Source organism: Phyllostomus hastatus, unplaced genomic scaffold (assembly GCF_019186645.2).
Source record: "Phyllostomus hastatus isolate PE091 unplaced genomic scaffold, TTU_PhHast_1.1 phas_contig_1, whole genome shotgun sequence".
Classification (NCBI taxonomy): domain Eukaryota; kingdom Metazoa; phylum Chordata; class Mammalia; order Chiroptera; family Phyllostomidae; genus Phyllostomus; species Phyllostomus hastatus.
In genome coordinates this window covers 10,435,164-10,453,931 of record NW_025333498.1, presented here as the reverse complement: position 1 = coordinate 10,453,931, position 18,768 = coordinate 10,435,164, and the positions used below count along the sequence as shown (strand labels likewise).

Below are 18,768 nucleotides of genomic sequence, written 5' to 3'. Positions count from 1 at the left end.
GATGTAAGACAGAAAGAATAGACTATTCAGGACACTTTGGGTTTCACATGTCAAATACTATCCCTAATTGGCTTAGGCAAAGGGAAATGTGTTGAAAGATTACTTGGTTTCTTCATGTTACTAAGGGAAAACAAACCACTAGGACAGCAGTGAGCTCCAGGAAACAAAGAGAATGAAACGAGCCTGCCATCTTTCCCATTTTATTCCTTCTGCCTGTCAACTTCCTTCTCCCCACGGCCTCCTGCAGACCAACTGCCTTTTTAAGTAAGAAACATGGTTATCAAGAGCAAACAAGTTTAATATTCTATACCATCTATAATTTTAAAAACTCGCTCATGATGACTTGGTTTCAGACAGCAAGATCATGGGGGAAGGATGACGATTGGTCCAGCTTGAGGCAGGTGCACCTGGTCTTGGCACAGTGGCCAGATGGCAGGGTGATGTGAGAACTGGGAAGTGCTCATTGTTATCCCGTGTTGGAGTGTGGAGGAGACTGAATCCTGAAGGAAGGTGAGTGGGCACAATAACCATTCCCTACAAGAAGGGGCAGGTAGAGAGTGCTCTCAAAAAGACTAAACAATAGATACTTGTAAAGAACAAATTAGGAATCAGGAATATCTCAGCAACAATGTTATTTGTTGAGTAATTAACAAATCTTCCTTAAAAACTTATATATCTTATTTTTGTCCCCTTCTAATTATATTCTGATAGTACTGTTGGTGAATTTCCAGAACATGCAGCCTCTGATTGTAACAATAGATTGTATTATGAAAATTCACTTAAAAAGGATTTGGATCTGAGGATACATAGAATCAATATTACTAGTGATATTTTTTCAGGTCAGTTTATAGAAATGAAATTCATACTATGCTTAAATGATTACATTAACAGTCCATTTGAACACCATGGAACATCCAATAGAGTAACTTTCTAAAGAACACAGCTTCCTTATTTTACCTCTTAGTGGTTTTACATCGGCATCAGGCAACCAGGTCATGGTTGGTAAGAGAAGACAAGAAAGAGAACTCTGCTGGTACTCTAGGAACCAGCAGTTTATTCACTCTCTGCCTGCTGTGGCACGATGCAGAGAACATGGAATAAAGGTCTGACAAATTATGTTCTTCATTGAGTGACTGCTTCTTGCTGTGGGACTTTAGAGAAGACGCGTTGATTTTCGCCTCTTAATGTAACAGTGGTGGCAGTGTGTGCATGTACGTATGCTGGCAGGCAGTGGGGCTGCTGTTTAAATTCAGGACTACCTTTGAGAGCTCTTTCAGCTACAAGAGGTTATGCTTCTATGATTGAGAGACAGCACTTTTCTAAAGCGCTGTAGCTGCTTAAGGGAAGGAAGCTCTCTAGGCTAATAGGTATGTGGGAAGGAGACTAGAAGAGAGAGAGAGCAGGAACACAGGCTTTCACCTTCCATGTCCATTGGTTTATATAACTTCTTTCTAAGGTCTTCTGGAGGTCAAGGGGAGGGGAGATTTGGCTGCTCTCCTTTTTTTAAGCTTCCCTGTATTAACCAATGAAAGTATCCCAAAACAGGGTTGCAAAAATGATGGAATTGCCAGTACTTTCATTTGACAAAACAAACTTTAAAAGGTGCCATCATTAAGCTATTCACAATTATGATATTTATAAAAAATGAATCATTCATGGTACAATCCAGGTAGTTTGGTCCAACAATCAGATTATGTGTGAAGTTTTATGAAAGATACTTTAAGAAAATGTTGTCAATAAACTTATCAATAAATATGTCTGTTATTGTATATATGAACTCATTTGGCAGTTATATCAAAAGCCTAATTCGTGGCCAGCTTTGCAGTAAGAGGTCATAACCAAATGACTCTTGTTGCATCTTCTCTATGAAGTCCTGCTCATTTGTTTAAGTTAATTGGAAGCTGTTTCTAGTTAGTAAATTGAAAATTCTAAGTGTATCAAACCAAAGTAACAATGCTGTTCATTCTCAATGATTTCATTTTACCCCTAAAAATCTTATTGGTTATCTTATCATTCATATATATATATATATTTACACATATAAATATATCTAAAGCATATGTTTTTTCTCAGAGTAGTATATATTTTTCTCAGAGTAGTTGATATTATTTGAGGGAGAAATAGAATAAATATCTAAGCAAAGGTAAATAAACTAGATGCACAAGAAGTTTGGGAAACAAGTTGAAATCATTTAAAATCCTTGGTCGTCTATAAACATACTTTAGGAGAATTCTTCTCCTCAAACCATGGGTTTAAATAAAATTCAACATGGGCTTTAAAAAATTCTTACATTAATTTTATTAATAACTTTAGAAAATTTTAATACAAAAATGTTTGTACATTTTTATAAATTGAATGCAGTATATATACTCCAAAAGTGAGATTGTTTCCCTTTCAAGAGAAAAATATGTAAATTCAAAAGACATGATTTTAAAACAATTAATTTATAATGTCTGAGAGGGTCAGAAAGGGTTCAACTTTGATATAAAAAATAATTTTCTGGGTGATACTTTTGTGTTGAGACACTAAGTAAATTAGGTAAGTAAATACTCCCCCCCCCACCTTACTACATTTGAATACTGTAGGGCAAAAATAATAGAAATATTTTTTCCTTCATAGAAGCTATATAAAATTACTACTGCTTATACAATTTTAGTATATAATTGCTTCTTTGAATCAAGTATTTTTAATAAAATCAAGATTTAAAAAGGAATACCTGGAAATAAAGGAAATGATATCAGCTCAGCCAAGAAGAGATTGTTAAATTTCTATGTAAAAAGAAGACACTGTGATTTTATGTGTGGAAAAGCAGACCAACTGTTGGGCAGCCAATCAAAGAAGAAAGTAGGTCAGCGAGCCCCATGGCAATGAAATAAACTACTATTATTTAAAAGAGTGGCCAGAGAATAAAACTGCCTGTGAACAAGAATGCCTGCGAGAATAATGGTAAACTGAACGGAAAAGCAGGGTCAGAGCAAAACAGTTGCAAGGCACAGAGTGTGAACTCCGTGTTCTTGGGTCAGGCAGAGGACAGACAGCAGAACAAACTTGTCTTTGAGAAGCTTCCTGGCGACCAGCAAGTTGGGCATAAAATGAAAAGCCAAGGTGCTGAGCCCTTCCTTAGAGAAAGGGGAGGAGAGCCACGTCAGGGGATGGAGAGAGCTGAGCAGATTTGGGGAGTGAGTGTAACCATCGACTGGATAGGATTGGCAATTTTCAATTAAAAAAATAAGTAAAAAGAGAATCACTGAGGGGACCAAAATCTGTGATCAAATTCATTTACTTTATGTATGCTGTGAAAGCCACAGACCCATTTGGGGTTGGTTAACTCTTTCATGACCAGAGCAAAATGAGAGAGTGGGGAAAGTACCATTTCTTGTTTGCATCTTTAAAGATTTACTTTACATTTTCTTGAACTAGGTGGAATTTCAAATCATAATTGCTGAGTCTAGATTGGTAATCTAAAACAGTATAGGAGACTGGGAAGAAGAAACTAACTCTATATGAAAAACACCAAACCCTTTTCTATTTATCATAGGAGATGTGACAAGTTTGATTGGGCAGAAGTTCCTTCATCTGAAAAAAAATCTGCTAGGTTGCAAATTATTCATACTTTGAATAGGAAGTATTTTTAGTGAAAGTTGAGATTGAAGTCAGTCAGTTTTTTTACTTAAAAAACATTGAGCACCTATGATAGTCATGCATTATTCTAGGCTCTGCTAATCAGTGCATAAAATATTATATTGGCTGTAATTTCATGGTACTAGCATTATAGTGGGAGGAGCATACCACTGGCCCATAAATAAATATGACACCAGGCAGTGATAAGTGCTCTAAAGCAGCAATTTTCAACAGCGCTGCTGTAAGGGTTTTTAAAACAACTGATACCTGACACTTTAGTCAGGGGCACTGGCCTCTTTTTTCCTTAGGTTGTTAAATAAAAAGATAACAACAGCCAACATAACAATAGCCATCTGGTGTGAATGAATCAAAATTATACCTATATAATAATCAGCAAAAATATAATACATAGTTTTGGTATGCCACAGGGTTTTAGTAATTAATTTATGTGTGCCATGAAGTGAAAAGTTTAACAATTGCTGCTCTGAAGGAAGGAAAAAGTAAGATAAAGCCTGGCCAGCATATAGAAAGTAAGGGAATGAAACATGGGGTGTTTTAGATGGGATGGTCAGTGAAGGCTTCTGTAAAATGATGCTATCTGAGCAGAGACCTGATGGCTCTAATTGAGGTGAAGGAAAAAGGCACATGGGTCTCTCAGAGGAAGAAGAATCCAATGAAGAGAGGGAGGAGGACTAGCCCCTGAGACTGTATATTGTCTGTGTGTAAAAGATCAATGTAACTAAGCAAGTTAGAAGAGAGTTGGAAGGAGATAGGTCAGGAGACAGGACTAAATCATGAAGGATCTCAGTGATTATGAGGTGTTGGAAATTCATTTTTCACTTGATCTTAGCCAAAAGGCTGTGAAGTGATAGAAATTCATTCTTAAGAAAATGGAAGTCATCAAAGGTTGTCATCAGAAGAATGATGTAATTTGATTTGTTTTTAAATAGATTATTCTATAAATTATTTGAGGAATTAACTATAGGGTGACAGAAGAAAAAGTGAGGAGACCAGTTAGAATGCTATTGAGGTCCTCTAGGTAGAGATTAGTAATGGACTAGATTAAGGTGATAGTGCTGTAATTGATGGAACATAATTAGATCTGGGGTATCCTTTTGAATGTAGGACCTTTAAAATTTGGCCATGCATTGGAACAGAGCATGAAAGGAACAAGAGGCAAAAAACTACACTTGACCTGATAAAATTTTATTAACTAAGATGTAAAAGATTTGGAAAAGAATAGGTTGGTGGGGGCAGATGCTTGCTTATATTTGTTTGTTGGAAGACTGGGAGCAGAATCAGGATTAGGTTTTGGATATCCTAGGTTTGGAATGCCTATTAAGCATTCAAAATTTGGAACACAGTTAGGCTGTTGGTTATGTGAATCTGAGCTCAGTCCTCAAATTGGGACTGATGATATGTAATTAGGATTATATATAATTAGATGGTATGTAATCTATAATCAATTTATAGATTATATTTGAAGCAATGGTACTGAATAAGATTATTTAGGGAGTAAATGTAAATAGGAAAGACATTCAGTAACCAACTCTCAGAACTGAATGGCATGTTGGGTTAAGAATGAATAGAATTGGCTAGCAGAATTGACCAAGAAAGAGGCAGGTAGGAAAACAGGACTGTTAGCATCTTGAGGTCAAATTAGTGATTCAACAAAAAGAGGTGACCAACTGTATTGAATATTGCTAAGATTTTATCAAAAATGAGTGTGACACTGACCACTGGATTTACCCAGAAGTCTGTTGAAAAATTTGATAAGAACTTTTTAAAAGTTCTTATCAAAGAGTCTGACTGAAGTGTGTTAAAGAGGGACGATAAAGTGATGTAGACTCTTCAGTATACTATGAGGAGTTTCATTATAAAGGGGAGGAAAGATTGGGGCAGTGGCTAGACGGGGCTCTTGAAATGGGAGATATTAAAACATGTTTTTGTGGTTATGGGAATACTTTTGTGGAATAGAAGAAATTGATGATGCAGGAGAGAGAGGTTATAATTTTTGGAGCATTCTTCAAAAGGGGAAGGGATATTGTGAAAAATGAGGGTTGAGAAAATGAGGGGAGAGTCCTTTGAGAGCAGGCTGAGGTAGGGACAGATCTAGATGCATCCGCAGATTTGGTCATACCGATGTCAGCTCATTACTGATTGCTTCAATTTCCTTGTAAAATCAGTCAAGTGTGAGGAGGGTATAGGGTTTTTGGAGATTTGAGGAATAAAATAATTTAAGAATGACTTAGAAAAATTAAGTAGATCTTCCAGGAAGTCTTGAAGCCTATTTTAAATAAGTGGTTAAAAATTTTATGTGAAAACAGCCATCATGGTTTCAGCTTTTTGCCCATACAGTGCCTGAACTTGAGGTTCAGGCATCATAATGATAGAGAATGGGGTTTCATAGCAACTGTAGTTTTGTCAGGTGTGACGATTTCCTTTATTTCAGATGCCTTTCCTTGCTTTGAAGTCTGCTCTGTCTGAAAGTAATATAGCAACTCCTGATTTTTACAATTAACACTAATTAGCAAAGTATATCTTTCTCCACCCATTTACTCTTACTCTATCTTAATATTTAAAGTAAATTTCTTACAGGCATTTTATTGTTGTATCTGTTTTTTTTTTAATTCACTCTCATGTTTTTTGTCTATTCATTGGTACATTTAGACCACTGACATTCAAAATGGTTATTGCTATAGTGGGATTACTACCATGTTTTCTATTTGTTGCCTTTGTCCTTTGCTCCTATTTTTGCCTTCCACTCCTTTTTCTTGCCTTTCCACTTTCTCTCTTCACATATCTACTATACTTTTTAAACTTCTTTTTAGTGGTTGTCCTAGAAATTGCAATATATTTTACAACTAAGCCAACTTTACTTTCAAATAACACTATATCACTTCATAGGTAGTGTGAGTACCTTAAAATAACAAATGAATTGCATTCCTTTCTCCTGTCCCTCATATCATTACTGTCATTTATTTTACTTATATGTAGGCATACATATGCATATATGCACATATAAAATGTATACATTAGCATATATAATAGAATACATTGTTGCTGTCTGTTAGATCAAACAAGGATAAGAAAAGTTAAAGTTTTCATTTTACCTTTCTTTATTCTGTTATTGATGCTTTTCCTTTCTTTATGTAGATCCACATTTCTGACACATAATTTTCCTTCTATCTGAGGAACTTCTTTCACCATTTCTTACAGGGAAGGTCTACTAGCAACAAATTTCCTTAATTTTTATTTGTCCAAGAAAGACTATTTCTTCTTGACTTCTGAAGGATAATTTCAGAAGGTACTAAATTCTGGGTTGGTGGAATTTTTTTCTCAACATTTTAAATACTTCCATTCATGTTCTTCCTTCTTGTATGGTTTCTGAGGAGAAATTGGATATAATTCTTATGTTTGTTCTTCCAAAGGTAATATTTTTCTTTGGCCTTATTTCAGAGCTTTTCCCCTTTATCTTTGATTTTCTCTAGCTTGAATATAATATGCCTAGCTGTAGCTCTTTTGGCAGTTATCCTGTTTGGTGTTCTCTGAGCTGTCTGGCTTTGTGGTTTCATCTCTGACATTCATTAATGAGAAATTGTCACTCATTAGGGCTTTGAACATTATCTCTGTTTCTTTCTCTTTCTTTTCCTTTTGGTATTCCCATTACAATTAAGTTACACCTTTTGTAGTTATCCCACAGTTCTTGCATATTCTGTTTTGCATTTTTGTATTTTAATTCTTTGCTTTTCAGTTTTGGAAGTTTCTATTGTCATATCATCAAGCTCAGATATTCTTTCCTCACCCAGGTATAGTCTACTAAATAGCCTATCAAAGACTTTTCAAATTTTTATTACAGTGTTTTTGATTTCTAGTGTTTTTTATTCTTCCTCAAAATTTCCATTTATCCGGTTATACTATCCATCTATTCTTGTATGTTATCTATTTTTTCATTAAAGTCCCTAGCATATAAATCACAATTAAACAAAAATCCTGGTCTGATAATTCCAACCTTCCTGCCATATCTGACTCTGCTCCTGGTGCTTGTTGAATCTCTTCAAACTGTGCATCTTGCCGGTAGTCTGCCTGGTACTTTTTGTGGAGAGGTGAACATGGCGGACCAGGTAAAAGGAACTGCAGTAAACAGATCTTTAGGAATGTAGTGGTAAGGTGTGGGGAACACATGTTCTGTAGTCTATGGTCGGGTCTCAGATCTTCTAGGGAGCCTGTGCCTTGGGTCTATGGACTTCACCAGTGCTCCTTAGTCTCCCCCTCCCCCACCAGGTGACACCAAATGACTAGAGGGGAGTGGACTTGCTATTTCCTTCCCCCAGGTAGGTTAGTCTCTAATAAAACCTCAGCACTTGAGGCTCTAGTAGAATAGTTTCTTCAGACAGCAGACCTTGTTAAAAAGAACGGAGTGCTCTGTTTTTGAAAATGGCCACTATTCCTGTTCCCTCTTGAAGGAAGAGATTTTTTCAATGATTTTTATTGTGAGCAACAAACAGAGCTCCAGGAGGTAAACTTTAAAAAAGTGTGAGGTCCTTTTATGGATGACCACCCTCTACTCCACCCAGAATTGTGGGTTGTTTTGTTTGTTTGTTTGGAATAAGAGAAAGTTTATTTAGAAAGTTACAGATGTAGTAGAAGTAAGCCAGCTGGGTGTGTAGGCTCAGGAGACAAATTACAGAAGCAAAAGGCCCCTTGGAGTTTAGGAGAGAGAAAAGCAAAGGCAATGTGTGTAGGGGAAAGATGAGGGGACAGGAAAGGTGTGGGCATGCTCTCAAGAGGGAGCATGTGTCTCTTTCCCCCCACCCAGAGTTTTTAATCTCTGAGCCTTTTCTACGCTGAGCTTCTAGCCATTCACCATTCACAGTTCAGGTTTCCCTACCCTGGCACTGGTTCCTGCAGGGGGTTCTGCTCCAGTAAGTAGCGTTGGTCTGTATTTCCCTGTCTGTCTCTCCATACTTTGGCATGTTTTGTCAGTGATTTGCCCTGTGACCTTACTTCTCTAATGGATCTAAGAGTTGTTTTTTTTTATTATTCAGTTTGTTCAGCTTTTTACTTATTGATAAAACGGAGTGGTGACTTCCAAGTTTCTTACATCTGAGACCCTAGAGTGATTCTTTGAAATGTAGATCAGATCGTTTTGGAGCTCTACTTAAAAAACAAATCTGCCAATGTCTACCCAGAGTAACAGCCAAAACTTTTATAATGTCCTATAAGGTCCTATACAGTCAGGCTCCTCCTCCCCACTGCCTGCATTCATCTCTTTAAGTTTACCTTCTACTCCCCATCATTCGTGTCATTCCTAACACTCTGGGCTCATTGCTGTTCTTTGACCATGTCAGGCATGCTCCAAACTTAAAGCCTTTGTAATTCTTGTCCCATCTGCCTGGCATGGTCTTCTCCCAGATAGATCCATGACCTATCTTTTAGTCTAGCCAGAGTTTTTTCTTCTTGGGAGCAAGCTCTGTTATCTAAAGGTTTCTCCGTGAACTCAGAGCGATTTGGTGATTTGGTTGTGTGATTGGGCATACACTGGCATCAGGCCGTGGTACCTGGTAATGACCATTGCTTCAATAGGAAAGTACCCTGCCTGGAAAACAGCCTTGAAATACATCAGCACAGAACATCCTCCTGTGGACACGCTTGAAAAACACAGACAGTATTTGCTTCCATGGCTGTAAGTGCAATTCTCATTTCATTATTTTATTTTTAGTGCTTTCAAGGCTAACCACTGACTCTTGTTGATTGATGCATTCTTTCTTTTAGACATGCTGTTGTGTTCAATCAATGGCAGCCAAGTCTTGCGGGCTAGGGAGCCATTCTTTCTCCTTCTAAAGTGAAATTGCCCATCACAGTTCAGCTCCATTATGTGTAGGCTTAAAAATTTAACTCTGCTTCTGAGTTCATGGGGAATGCATTAGCTTAGAAGAAAAGAGGGTGTTGGAAGGGCACTTGACTGCAGAGGAGAAAAGAGGCACTCAGTCTATCGAAGTGATTCTTATGCTAGGTTGAGTAGCAGGATTCTTTATATATATATATATATATATATATATATATATAGAGAGAGAGAGAGAGAGAGAGAGAGAGAGAAAATATAAAAGATTTGGCCTGGCTCCAACCTCAGACTTACTGCTAAAGATGTGGACACTTTACATTTTGATAAGTGAGACTAGATTATGCTCCAAAGATTTTATTTGAACCCACATTTCTAACACTTGTTTGTAAGTGTACTTCCTCCCCTACTTTCTCCTCAGTGTTTGCTGATAAATCTTTTGCTAAGTCTTTCTTCTTGGGCACCAACCTTGGTAAAAAATATATGATAGATATAAAAATATACTTAAATATATAATACTTATGAATATAAGATAAACATGCTGCCCCTATTCCTATGTATTATGAATAGAGAAGAATATTACTCATTGATTCTCCTGTAGAGGAAATGCTTCCCTAAGTAATAGGGAGTTAAGTGAAATGTGTTTATTCACAGTGTATCTTAACTGACTAGTCACCGTATTAGAACAGAGAGTAACTATGTTGTATTTACTTCATATAATATCCTTTGAAAGAATCTGATAATAAAAAGGGCCTCATGATTTTGTCACCAATTTTTTCTTCAGGTTTTAACTTTTAAAAAGATCAATGACAGTGGAAGATTGAGTCCTGACAACTTACATGAACAGTCCCTAGTAGGAATTAATGACTCTGGTTTGTGTCCCAACTTAGACAATGATTGTTCTGTGAATTCGAGCAAATCATTTTGTCATCTGAAATTGTTCCTTCATCTTTAGACTGAAGAGATTAGGCTAGGAATCACATTCACAATCATTTGTGGGTCAGGGACCTCTCTACAATTCTGCTGGAAACTATGGCCCTTCTTTCCCGAAAAGGCACAAATACAACTATAAATAGAATTCCAAGAGGGGTCAGAGGTTCTCTATAATCCACCCACAAATTCCTTAGAGGGCTTTAAGATGATTTCTAAGGTCTAAAGTATGTGGTTAAAAGAATTTAATCCATTAACTTTGTTACTTCCTATGTGAATTACTCTTAAAACGTAGATTTGGGCCACTCATGTCACTTGAAAGACATAATTACTTTTTATAACTTAGAGTACTCACAGCAGAGCAAATTATTCGGTTTAAGAAAACCTCTTTTGGGCATTAATAACATCTCAGGGTAGTGAAGTTGTTAGTCTACTACATTACATGTAGTAACACTGTATGCAGTGTTAGTAACATTACATTGTTACTCAGTGCAGTGTTCTTTCTATAGCTCACCTCAGAGTCCACGTTTAGCTTTGACTTGAACACACGCAGTGATAGGGAGCTCACTCATATCTTTGTTGCTGGATGTAGTTTAGAAATTCTCTTCTTTTTATTGAGCTATCATTGGTCCTCACCATGTAAGTTTCAGCCATTGACCTACTTCTGCTCTCAGGAGCTACATAAACAAATGTTATTTCTTTCTTCAGACTTTTAGGAATTCCGTGGCAGTCTCTTTTACCCTGTCTTAATTCTCTCTATGCTAAACATTCCAGTATCATATATGATTTTTCTAGAAAAGTGATTTCATAAGACTACTATTAATCCCAATTACTTTCCTCAGTAGAAGTCTTGAAACTCAGAGCCCAGACTTAGGCTCATGAGCCAGGAAAGTTCTGACCAGCACATGGTTAGAGAATACTCCCTGTGCTTAAACTGCCGCCTCTGCTGTCAGCAAGGCCGCCAACACTGCCGAGAGCTCTGTTCCTGGGAACAGGTGGCTCTACTGGGTCATTCTGAAATTGTGGTCACCTGAAACCCTTAACTATAATCAATCTAGCTTGTCCTTATTCTCTACATTTTAGAATGAAAATAATCTTTCTAAAAACAAAACTCCCTATGGACCTCTACTGTAATTGCTTAGGTCATCTTTCCAGCTCTTAGAAACCTTTTGGAATACTACCAGTGTTGCCATTCATTGTGTCATTTTTTCTTCCAAAATTTGTGTAATCTGCAAATTTCATAACCCTGTCTTTTTTTTTCATGAAAATGTATTGGTAAACATATTGACTTGTGGTCTGCCAAATATAAGCCTCCCTCTATGGATTCATTACTCATAATTCTTCACTCAGTCACTTCTTCACAACTTCATCCAACTATTTAACCTAATTTACAGAAAAGAGAGGAGCATGAGTATTATGTTCTGTCTGAGGGCAAAGCTTCTTTCCTTTTCCTTCTTCTTTTACTTCTTTTACTCTTATTTTACTTCTTTTACTTTCCTTCTTTCTTTTCTCAAACTCTATTTTTTCATTCCTTCATGTAGTCATACTGCACAGCCTGCTCTTATATATATGGTCCCCTTTGTTGTGTGTTCATTTTACTGTGGAGAAAAGCACCTACACTGCGATTTTTGGGAGCCCTTTGTCTTCCACCTGAGTGCAGGGCTGCGGAGTCTGTGCTGGCCCCAGCAGGCCCTTTGCCCACGCTGAGCATCATCAGCCCCTGTGCAGGTGTGTCCTCCTTGCTTATTAGCGCTTGGCAGAGGAGGCGGCTCCAAGAATTTCATCACCACCACCAGACCAAGTTATTTTCCTCCACCTCCAGAATTGCTCAAATAGCAAATGAGTGTTTAGAGAAAATTTTAAAAGTATATGTGCCATACAGTTCTAAGATTCCTTTCTATTTTTCCAAGCCCCATTCCCTCGTGATCTCCAAGCTTCTTCCTGCCTCTGTAGCTATGTGCAGGTACCCACATATATCACATCCAATTGACAGAGCATCATTAATCAATTGTTTCTCTTAACCATTCCATTGTTTATTTACCAGTCTTATGTTACCAACTGAATAAGAGTTCATATGTATAAGAGAGGAAATTGCTTTGATTTCAGGGATTAAATACATTTGTGTACATCAATTTGATTTCTCAAAAGTTACATAGGAATGAGATTTTGCAGATCCCATTTTTCGGTTAGTGTATAAGTAACTGGCCCACATTATATATTAACTGAATAAAGTGTATGGACTGGGAGGGAACCAGTGGACAAATGTTCCACTTAGCTGCTAGGAGACCAGTCATTTTGTGATGTCACAGCTCCTCAGGTTGAGGGCCACTATGGTGTGAACTACCTATCTGTGTAGGCCTGCCAAGACAGCCTTTGAAGCTTCAGGCTTGAAATTATGCTGATGTGGAAGGCAGCTGAAGAACGGTTTCCTTGACATGGCCCACATTTCCTCGGAATGTCAAGATGTCTCGCCTAATGTTGGATCTACTGATTCAGAAACCTCCCTTACATCTGCCTTGTGTGATGACCCATACCCTGAAGACTTGGACTTGAGGTCTCTGGTTGAAGAAAATGCCTTTCAGGCTTTGTGTGAAGTGACCTTGATAAAAAGACCCCGTTATGCAGTCTGTGCCTCTGAATCAGATGAAGACAATGATTTTCTTTCTATGACCTTTCCCAGAAAACTGTGGAAAATAGTTGAAAGTGATCAAATTAAGTCTATTTGGTGGGATGAGAAGGGAACTTCCATAGTGATTAATGAAGAACTCTTTAAGAAAGAAGTTTTGGAAAGAAAGGCCCCTTTCAGAATATTTGACACTGATAATATGAAAAGTTTAGTTCGTCAACTTAACCTGTATGGTTTTAGTAAAATGCGACAGAATATTCAAAGATCAGCTTCTCTAGCTGACTTTCTGGCAGAAGAAAAAGTACTCTCAGTCTTAAACAAGGTATGTAGAAATTTTCAGATACAATTTATATAAGAAATATATAAACTTTTATTTTGTAGAAAATAATGTTCATTTATAAGAGCTGAAAACATATCTTTGAAATCATATTAAACACCTTTCAAATATTTTGTATAAATGTAGGACTACTTGAGCATCAACATTCAAGATTATAGGGAATTTTCCTCATAACTTTGAACCTTATCAATGAACTCTATTTCAGTGAAAGTCCTGAAACCTTTTGAAGTAGCATCCCTAGTTACTGGAAATACACAACACATTTTTGCTTGGCAATCATAACCAAATGTCTGTGCTAAATAAGTACATTTTCAAACATATCAGCAGTGTACTCACCAGTCCTCAGCATTTCTGACACCTGTGCCTGGTTTCAAGCAAGGTAATTTATCCTCAAGCTGGGGGTTAGGAGGGTTAGGAGGGGGCCTGGAATGGGAGATGGGGTGGGACTCAGGCAGTGTGGGAGCAAAGTTCTGCTCACTGGCTCACCTTCTGCTGTGTGGCCTGAACCTAACAGGTTTGGGGTAGTCTGAGGCCCCAGGTTTGGGGACACCTGGACATGTATTGTTCTATGACATTAAGTTTTTGTGTTGAAACTGAAATCATAATTCATAGAGTTAGGTTTGTTACGGTTTTGTACCTTGGTTGAAAATGTCACTAAAGTACTTTCTCCTTTGCTTTTAGTTACAGTGCTATCATAATCCCAATTTTAAACGAGGGTGTCCCCAACTTTTAGTAAGGATTAAAAGAAGACGTGGGATTAAAACTGCTTCTTCAGCAACTTCATTAGTTCAAGATTTCAACAAGAAGCACTTTGGAGCTGAGGGTCATGTGAATAACCCTAATTCTGGTTATGTTGCTGAAAGAAGTGGGGAAAGTGTATTTTCACACTCCAAAAATTTAAATATGTCTCTACTAGGAAATCCTGCTACCAGCCAGAGAATGGCTAAGACAACTGAGCCAATCAGGACTGCTTTTGCTCCTCCGTCATCTACTTTACTTCGACCATCAGGACAAATTTTAATGAATCAAAATGCTCTTTCAAGGCAGTTGACCACCTTTCCTGTGCACTCACGTAGCAGCTACACTCAAGCCAACATTCACATTGGGAATTTCATAACCACCACAACTCCTTCTGAGAACCACAGTATTTCTCCCTTACACAGAAGTTATTTTGATAAAATGGGGGAGCCTTCCCTTTTTCCAAACACATATCTTTATTCACCAGTCATTGATGGTCTTCCGATTAACCTGCAACCAGCAGGCAACCCAAGCTTCCCAATGCCAGTGACCGCTGATGCATCCGCTGCCTCTCCTTTAAGGTCAACTCCTCCACCACCTTCGCCAGAGGTACATCATTGTAATTACAACTGATCTACCAAAGAACTCCGAGATGAAGCCACAATTAACATTTGTATTTGCAAATCAGCAAAATGCCAGCAAATCTTTTTGAACAATAAATTCCCACATTCATCTTTAAAAAACAAAACAAAGTATATGCGTGTTTGGAGAAGGGAGGAGGGGGTGGGGAGAAAAATTATTAGACAGTCCTCACAGACTTCACACTTTAATCTCAGCATTATTGTACCTATAACCAAATCAATATCACTCATTGAAACAAAAAAAAAGATTTAAAACACAAATTTACCAACCATCTATTATTCCATGAAACGATGACATTCATATAAACTGCATAGGGAGCCAAAACATTTATTGTTTTGTAGAAATGTTCTATAGATTCTATAGAACTTCTCTGTGATGTCATCATCTCTTGCCTCATCAAAACCTTTTACCTGGAAAAAATGTCACACAAGAATAAGGCTAAGAAAGGCACCTCCCAGAGTTTCCCCAAATGAGTGATTTTACCTTTAACAAGGCTTACTTATGTGACTTGGTGACTGTTAGTACTGTAAAATCAATTAAATGTGGCTTAGAGCAGGGTGGATCAAGTAGATCCATACCCAAGTATGGAAAGTTGATCCATAGTCAATGATGGTTTAATAAGTTGGATATTTTGATGACTAATTTTGTTCATGCTTAACCCTCTAATATAGACAAATTAATGTTGGCATTAAGTTGTTAATCCTACATTAAAGGAAATTGTTTTGAATACCAGTTTATTACTCTATACTAGTTACCTTGTGGATGAAAGGGATAGGCTCTGGAGGCTACAGAACCTTTGCAAACCCAGAAATGTACAGATGATTTCACCTCAGGAAAGAGAGTAGGAGACAGCTGAATGATTGCTGTGCTTTCCTATTTCAGAGGGAGTCCTGAGATCATCTGAGCCAGGTTAATAGGTACTGGAAACCTCTGATAAATCCTAGAGAATGTTAGGAAAATCTGGTCAGCGTCCAAAAAGCTAAAGGCGAAAATAAGTTGGCATCTTCCAACAGTGGAATTTTTATGCCTCAGTCAGTCTATACCAAGGACTATGATATGTCAGACCTTCTCTTAGAACCACTTCATCCTTATAACCTTGAACAAATTTTATCCTCTTGGAGTCTAAATTTCACCATCCAGGTATTTATCTCATGGAGTTGTGCGGTTAGTGCCTCTGGAATGTAAGACTCTAGCAGTGGTTAACTGGATGCTCTTTGAACTCTCTTCCCCTCTCCTTAACATTCAGACCTCTCTCTTACCCATATAATTTGTAATAATGTGAGGTAAATTCCATTTGTCAATAACAAATGTGTCTCTAGAGTCTTGGGTCAACAGGAATTGTGAGTGATCTGTGTTTTCAGATCAAATTAAAGTATTTAAATATTATTACAACTGATCAAATATTTTTGCAAGATAATTCACCAAGCCCAAGGATGTCATTCTTTTCCAAACAGCACTTTGAGGCTTGCTAGCTGCAGTACATGAAAATCCACACTTCTTTTAGTTTTTTTCATACCAAATATGAGCAGTGACATCCTTTCATTTATCAGTTCTCACTATGTTTTTCAGTAATACATATAAAAATCTCATAAACAGTTTTCCAAAATATAAAATATGTATAAAGTTTCCCTATGCCCAGAGTTCAGCTAGTATGTTTTACCAGAATAGACTCAAGTGAAACTAAAGATAATTTTATAGTAGTTGACTTCTGACTTATGAGTATATTCCAAATTTGAATTAATTAAAAAATATGAATATACATCATTGTGGAATGGCTAAAAATGTATACCAAATTGTTTGTTACTTTATCAATTCCATCAACCATTTATGCAATAAATATTAATGAGCACCTACTGTTTGCCAGGCAATGTGTCTGGGACCACAAAGTGAGACTACGTAATCCTGACATCAAAAAGTTTGCCCTAATGAAAAAGATATGCGAACAAATACAGTTCTGTAAGATGACTGACTGATACAAGAGAAAGTGATCCAAGAGCAGTGGGGAAATATGAGAAAGGTCTAGGTCCTCCTTCTTGGGGAACTAGGGAGCCTCCTCAGAGGAGGTGTGCTGAGACCAGAAGGATGAGTGGGAGATCACCAGGTGGGTGAGAAGGAAGAAGCGGTCTGTCAGAGAACAGAACAAGAAAAGCTCGGCGGCCTGAGGGAGCGTGGGGTGGTCAGGGAATATGGGAGAGTGGGTTGCATTGTTAAAGAGTAAATCACTGTGAAAGGCAGAAGCAGGAAGGGCTAGTGAGAAATGAAGCCAAACAGGTCGGGAGAGGCCAGATCATACAAGCCTGTAGAGCAGGCAAAGGTATGCCAATGTTTTTTCTCTCTGTAGGTGGTGGGGGAAGTTATTGAAGACTTTTGAGTACAGAAGTTTCATAATTATATGAGTATGTTCCTTTTCCCAATAACAATATTATGATTCTTTTGTTGTTTACAAGTTACAAAAATGGCAAACACCAACCCCTTTGTTCCCAGGAGTTTCAATGGTTCTTGTTGTAACAGAGTTCAGGAATGCCAAAAGAAATATTTGAACTAAAATGATATATCAGAATTACAATAAGAGCCTGTGAGCAGATTTTTAGTTAACAGGTTTTTAACAGGCTGTGATGCAATTCTTAATGGAGAAGATTAAATTATAACAGATAGCCTGTGAACACTGGAAAGTTGGCTGTGTGTGTTTGTATTCCTCCGTGAATTAAAAGGCTTATATAGGATTAGATTGTTGAGATTCTTAGAGAAAATCCGTATACATGAATGAAAACTTTCCATTCATTTTCTTTATCTCTAACAGCAAAGCAGTGAGTCTGTCCAGATAAATTTCACTTAAGTTGAGCATTTTTTTTTTATAATTTCAGGGGTTAAACACCTGAAAGGCCAGAGTAAATCAGCATTCCCCGAAGAAGAAGAAGGCGTCAATGAAAGAGAAGAGCAATGGGACCATTAATTAGGGGTCTGCAGCAAGAAGACTCCTTGGGAATAACTGAACTATTCACTTTTCTGAACAACCCATGGAAAGCCATTGCTTGACTTCCAGAAGCATTCTCCACCTCTGCTCTCTACACTCATACACTTGTAGTACACCTCCTCGGAAGCCCTCCTTGATTGGACCTTAGAACTAAGTACAGGTTGTTCCATATCATTTACAAGTCAAAAACAAGCATTTATTTTAGAGTGATTTTTCTTTTTAATGACATTGACATTTGCAAATGTGTGAGTGTTCTAACTTTGTTATTGCTGAGCTTAATCCCTGATGTTCTACTGATATAGTTTGCCTTCTAAGGTCAAATGTAAATAGCATCAATTTAAGAGTAAAAAATAAATATTAAATACATTTAGACATGAATATGTGTCTGGGCTTAACTTACAGAGTAATATTTAAAAAATATTAAAATTTAATACTTTTTGTTAACTTTTAAGTTATGATCTATACATGGTATTTATTTCAAAATAATTAATAAATGCCAGATTTCTTGATTGAAAGACCACAATATATTAGTGTTTAGACTAGATATTATAAAAGAAAAATGCTAAATGTAAAATAAAATATGCAAAGTCTCCCTTGCCACACTTTCTGTTATTATTTGAAATATGAGCTATTTCCTACTGCATTTTAGTGAGTCATTAGCATTTTATAAATCTTCTATTATCATAAAATAAGAAAAGCCATTAGTTCATGCCTATAGTCATTCATTAATTCAACAACTATTTTTTATGAGTTTATCTCTGGAAAGGCACTTTGTCGAGGGTTATGAATATAAAGAAAAATAATTTCTAGAACTGGCAGAGAAGATAAAGCATTAGTATAAAGCAAGGTTTTCTAAGACAGTATATATTTATTAAACATGGCTTTTGATAATTCGAAGTTCTGGTCTCCTAAACAATGTTATTTACGGCATTGTAAATTTAGTGGGGATGGAGGAATGCCCAGCTTGGTTCCTACACTGATGATATTAGTGAGGTTCAAATGTTTCATGGATAAAAAAATGAAAAGATTTCTAAAAGTCAGTAAAAAGAGAAATTAAT

General features: G+C 37.0%; 2 protein-coding genes across 3 annotated transcripts in view; both read left to right on the top strand.

The window, feature by feature from the left end:
• PPP1R1C (protein phosphatase 1 regulatory inhibitor subunit 1C) overlaps positions 1-17,905 on the top strand; it is a 130,567-nt gene extending 112,662 nt beyond the window's left edge. For both annotated transcript variants that reach the window (XM_045822997.1, XM_045822921.1), the window contains exon 5: positions 17,601-17,905. In XM_045822997.1, the coding sequence (XP_045678953.1) occupies positions 17,601-17,689 (89 nt within the window). In that variant the 3' untranslated portion in view covers positions 17,690-17,905. The remainder of the gene's footprint in view (positions 1-17,600) is intronic.
• On the top strand, positions 12,829-14,727 carry LOC123807825 (heat shock transcription factor, Y-linked-like). Its single transcript, XM_045822288.1, has 2 exons — positions 12,829-13,341; positions 14,038-14,727. Exons 1-2 carry the CDS (start codon positions 12,829-12,831, stop codon positions 14,725-14,727), a joined length of 1,203 nt encoding a protein of 400 aa, XP_045678244.1.
• Positions 17,906-18,768: the final 863 nt, after the last annotated feature.

Bases quoted from the DNA above. Each gene is read 5' to 3' on its own strand.
- LOC123807825 (XM_045822288.1), top strand. From the start codon at position 12,829: ATGGCCCACATTTCCTCGGAATGTCAAGATGTCTCGCCTAATGTTGGA. The intron at 13,342-14,037 runs GTATGTAGAAAT...CTTTGCTTTTAG, and splicing joins TACTCTCAGTCTTAAACAAG to TTACAGTGCTATCATAATCC.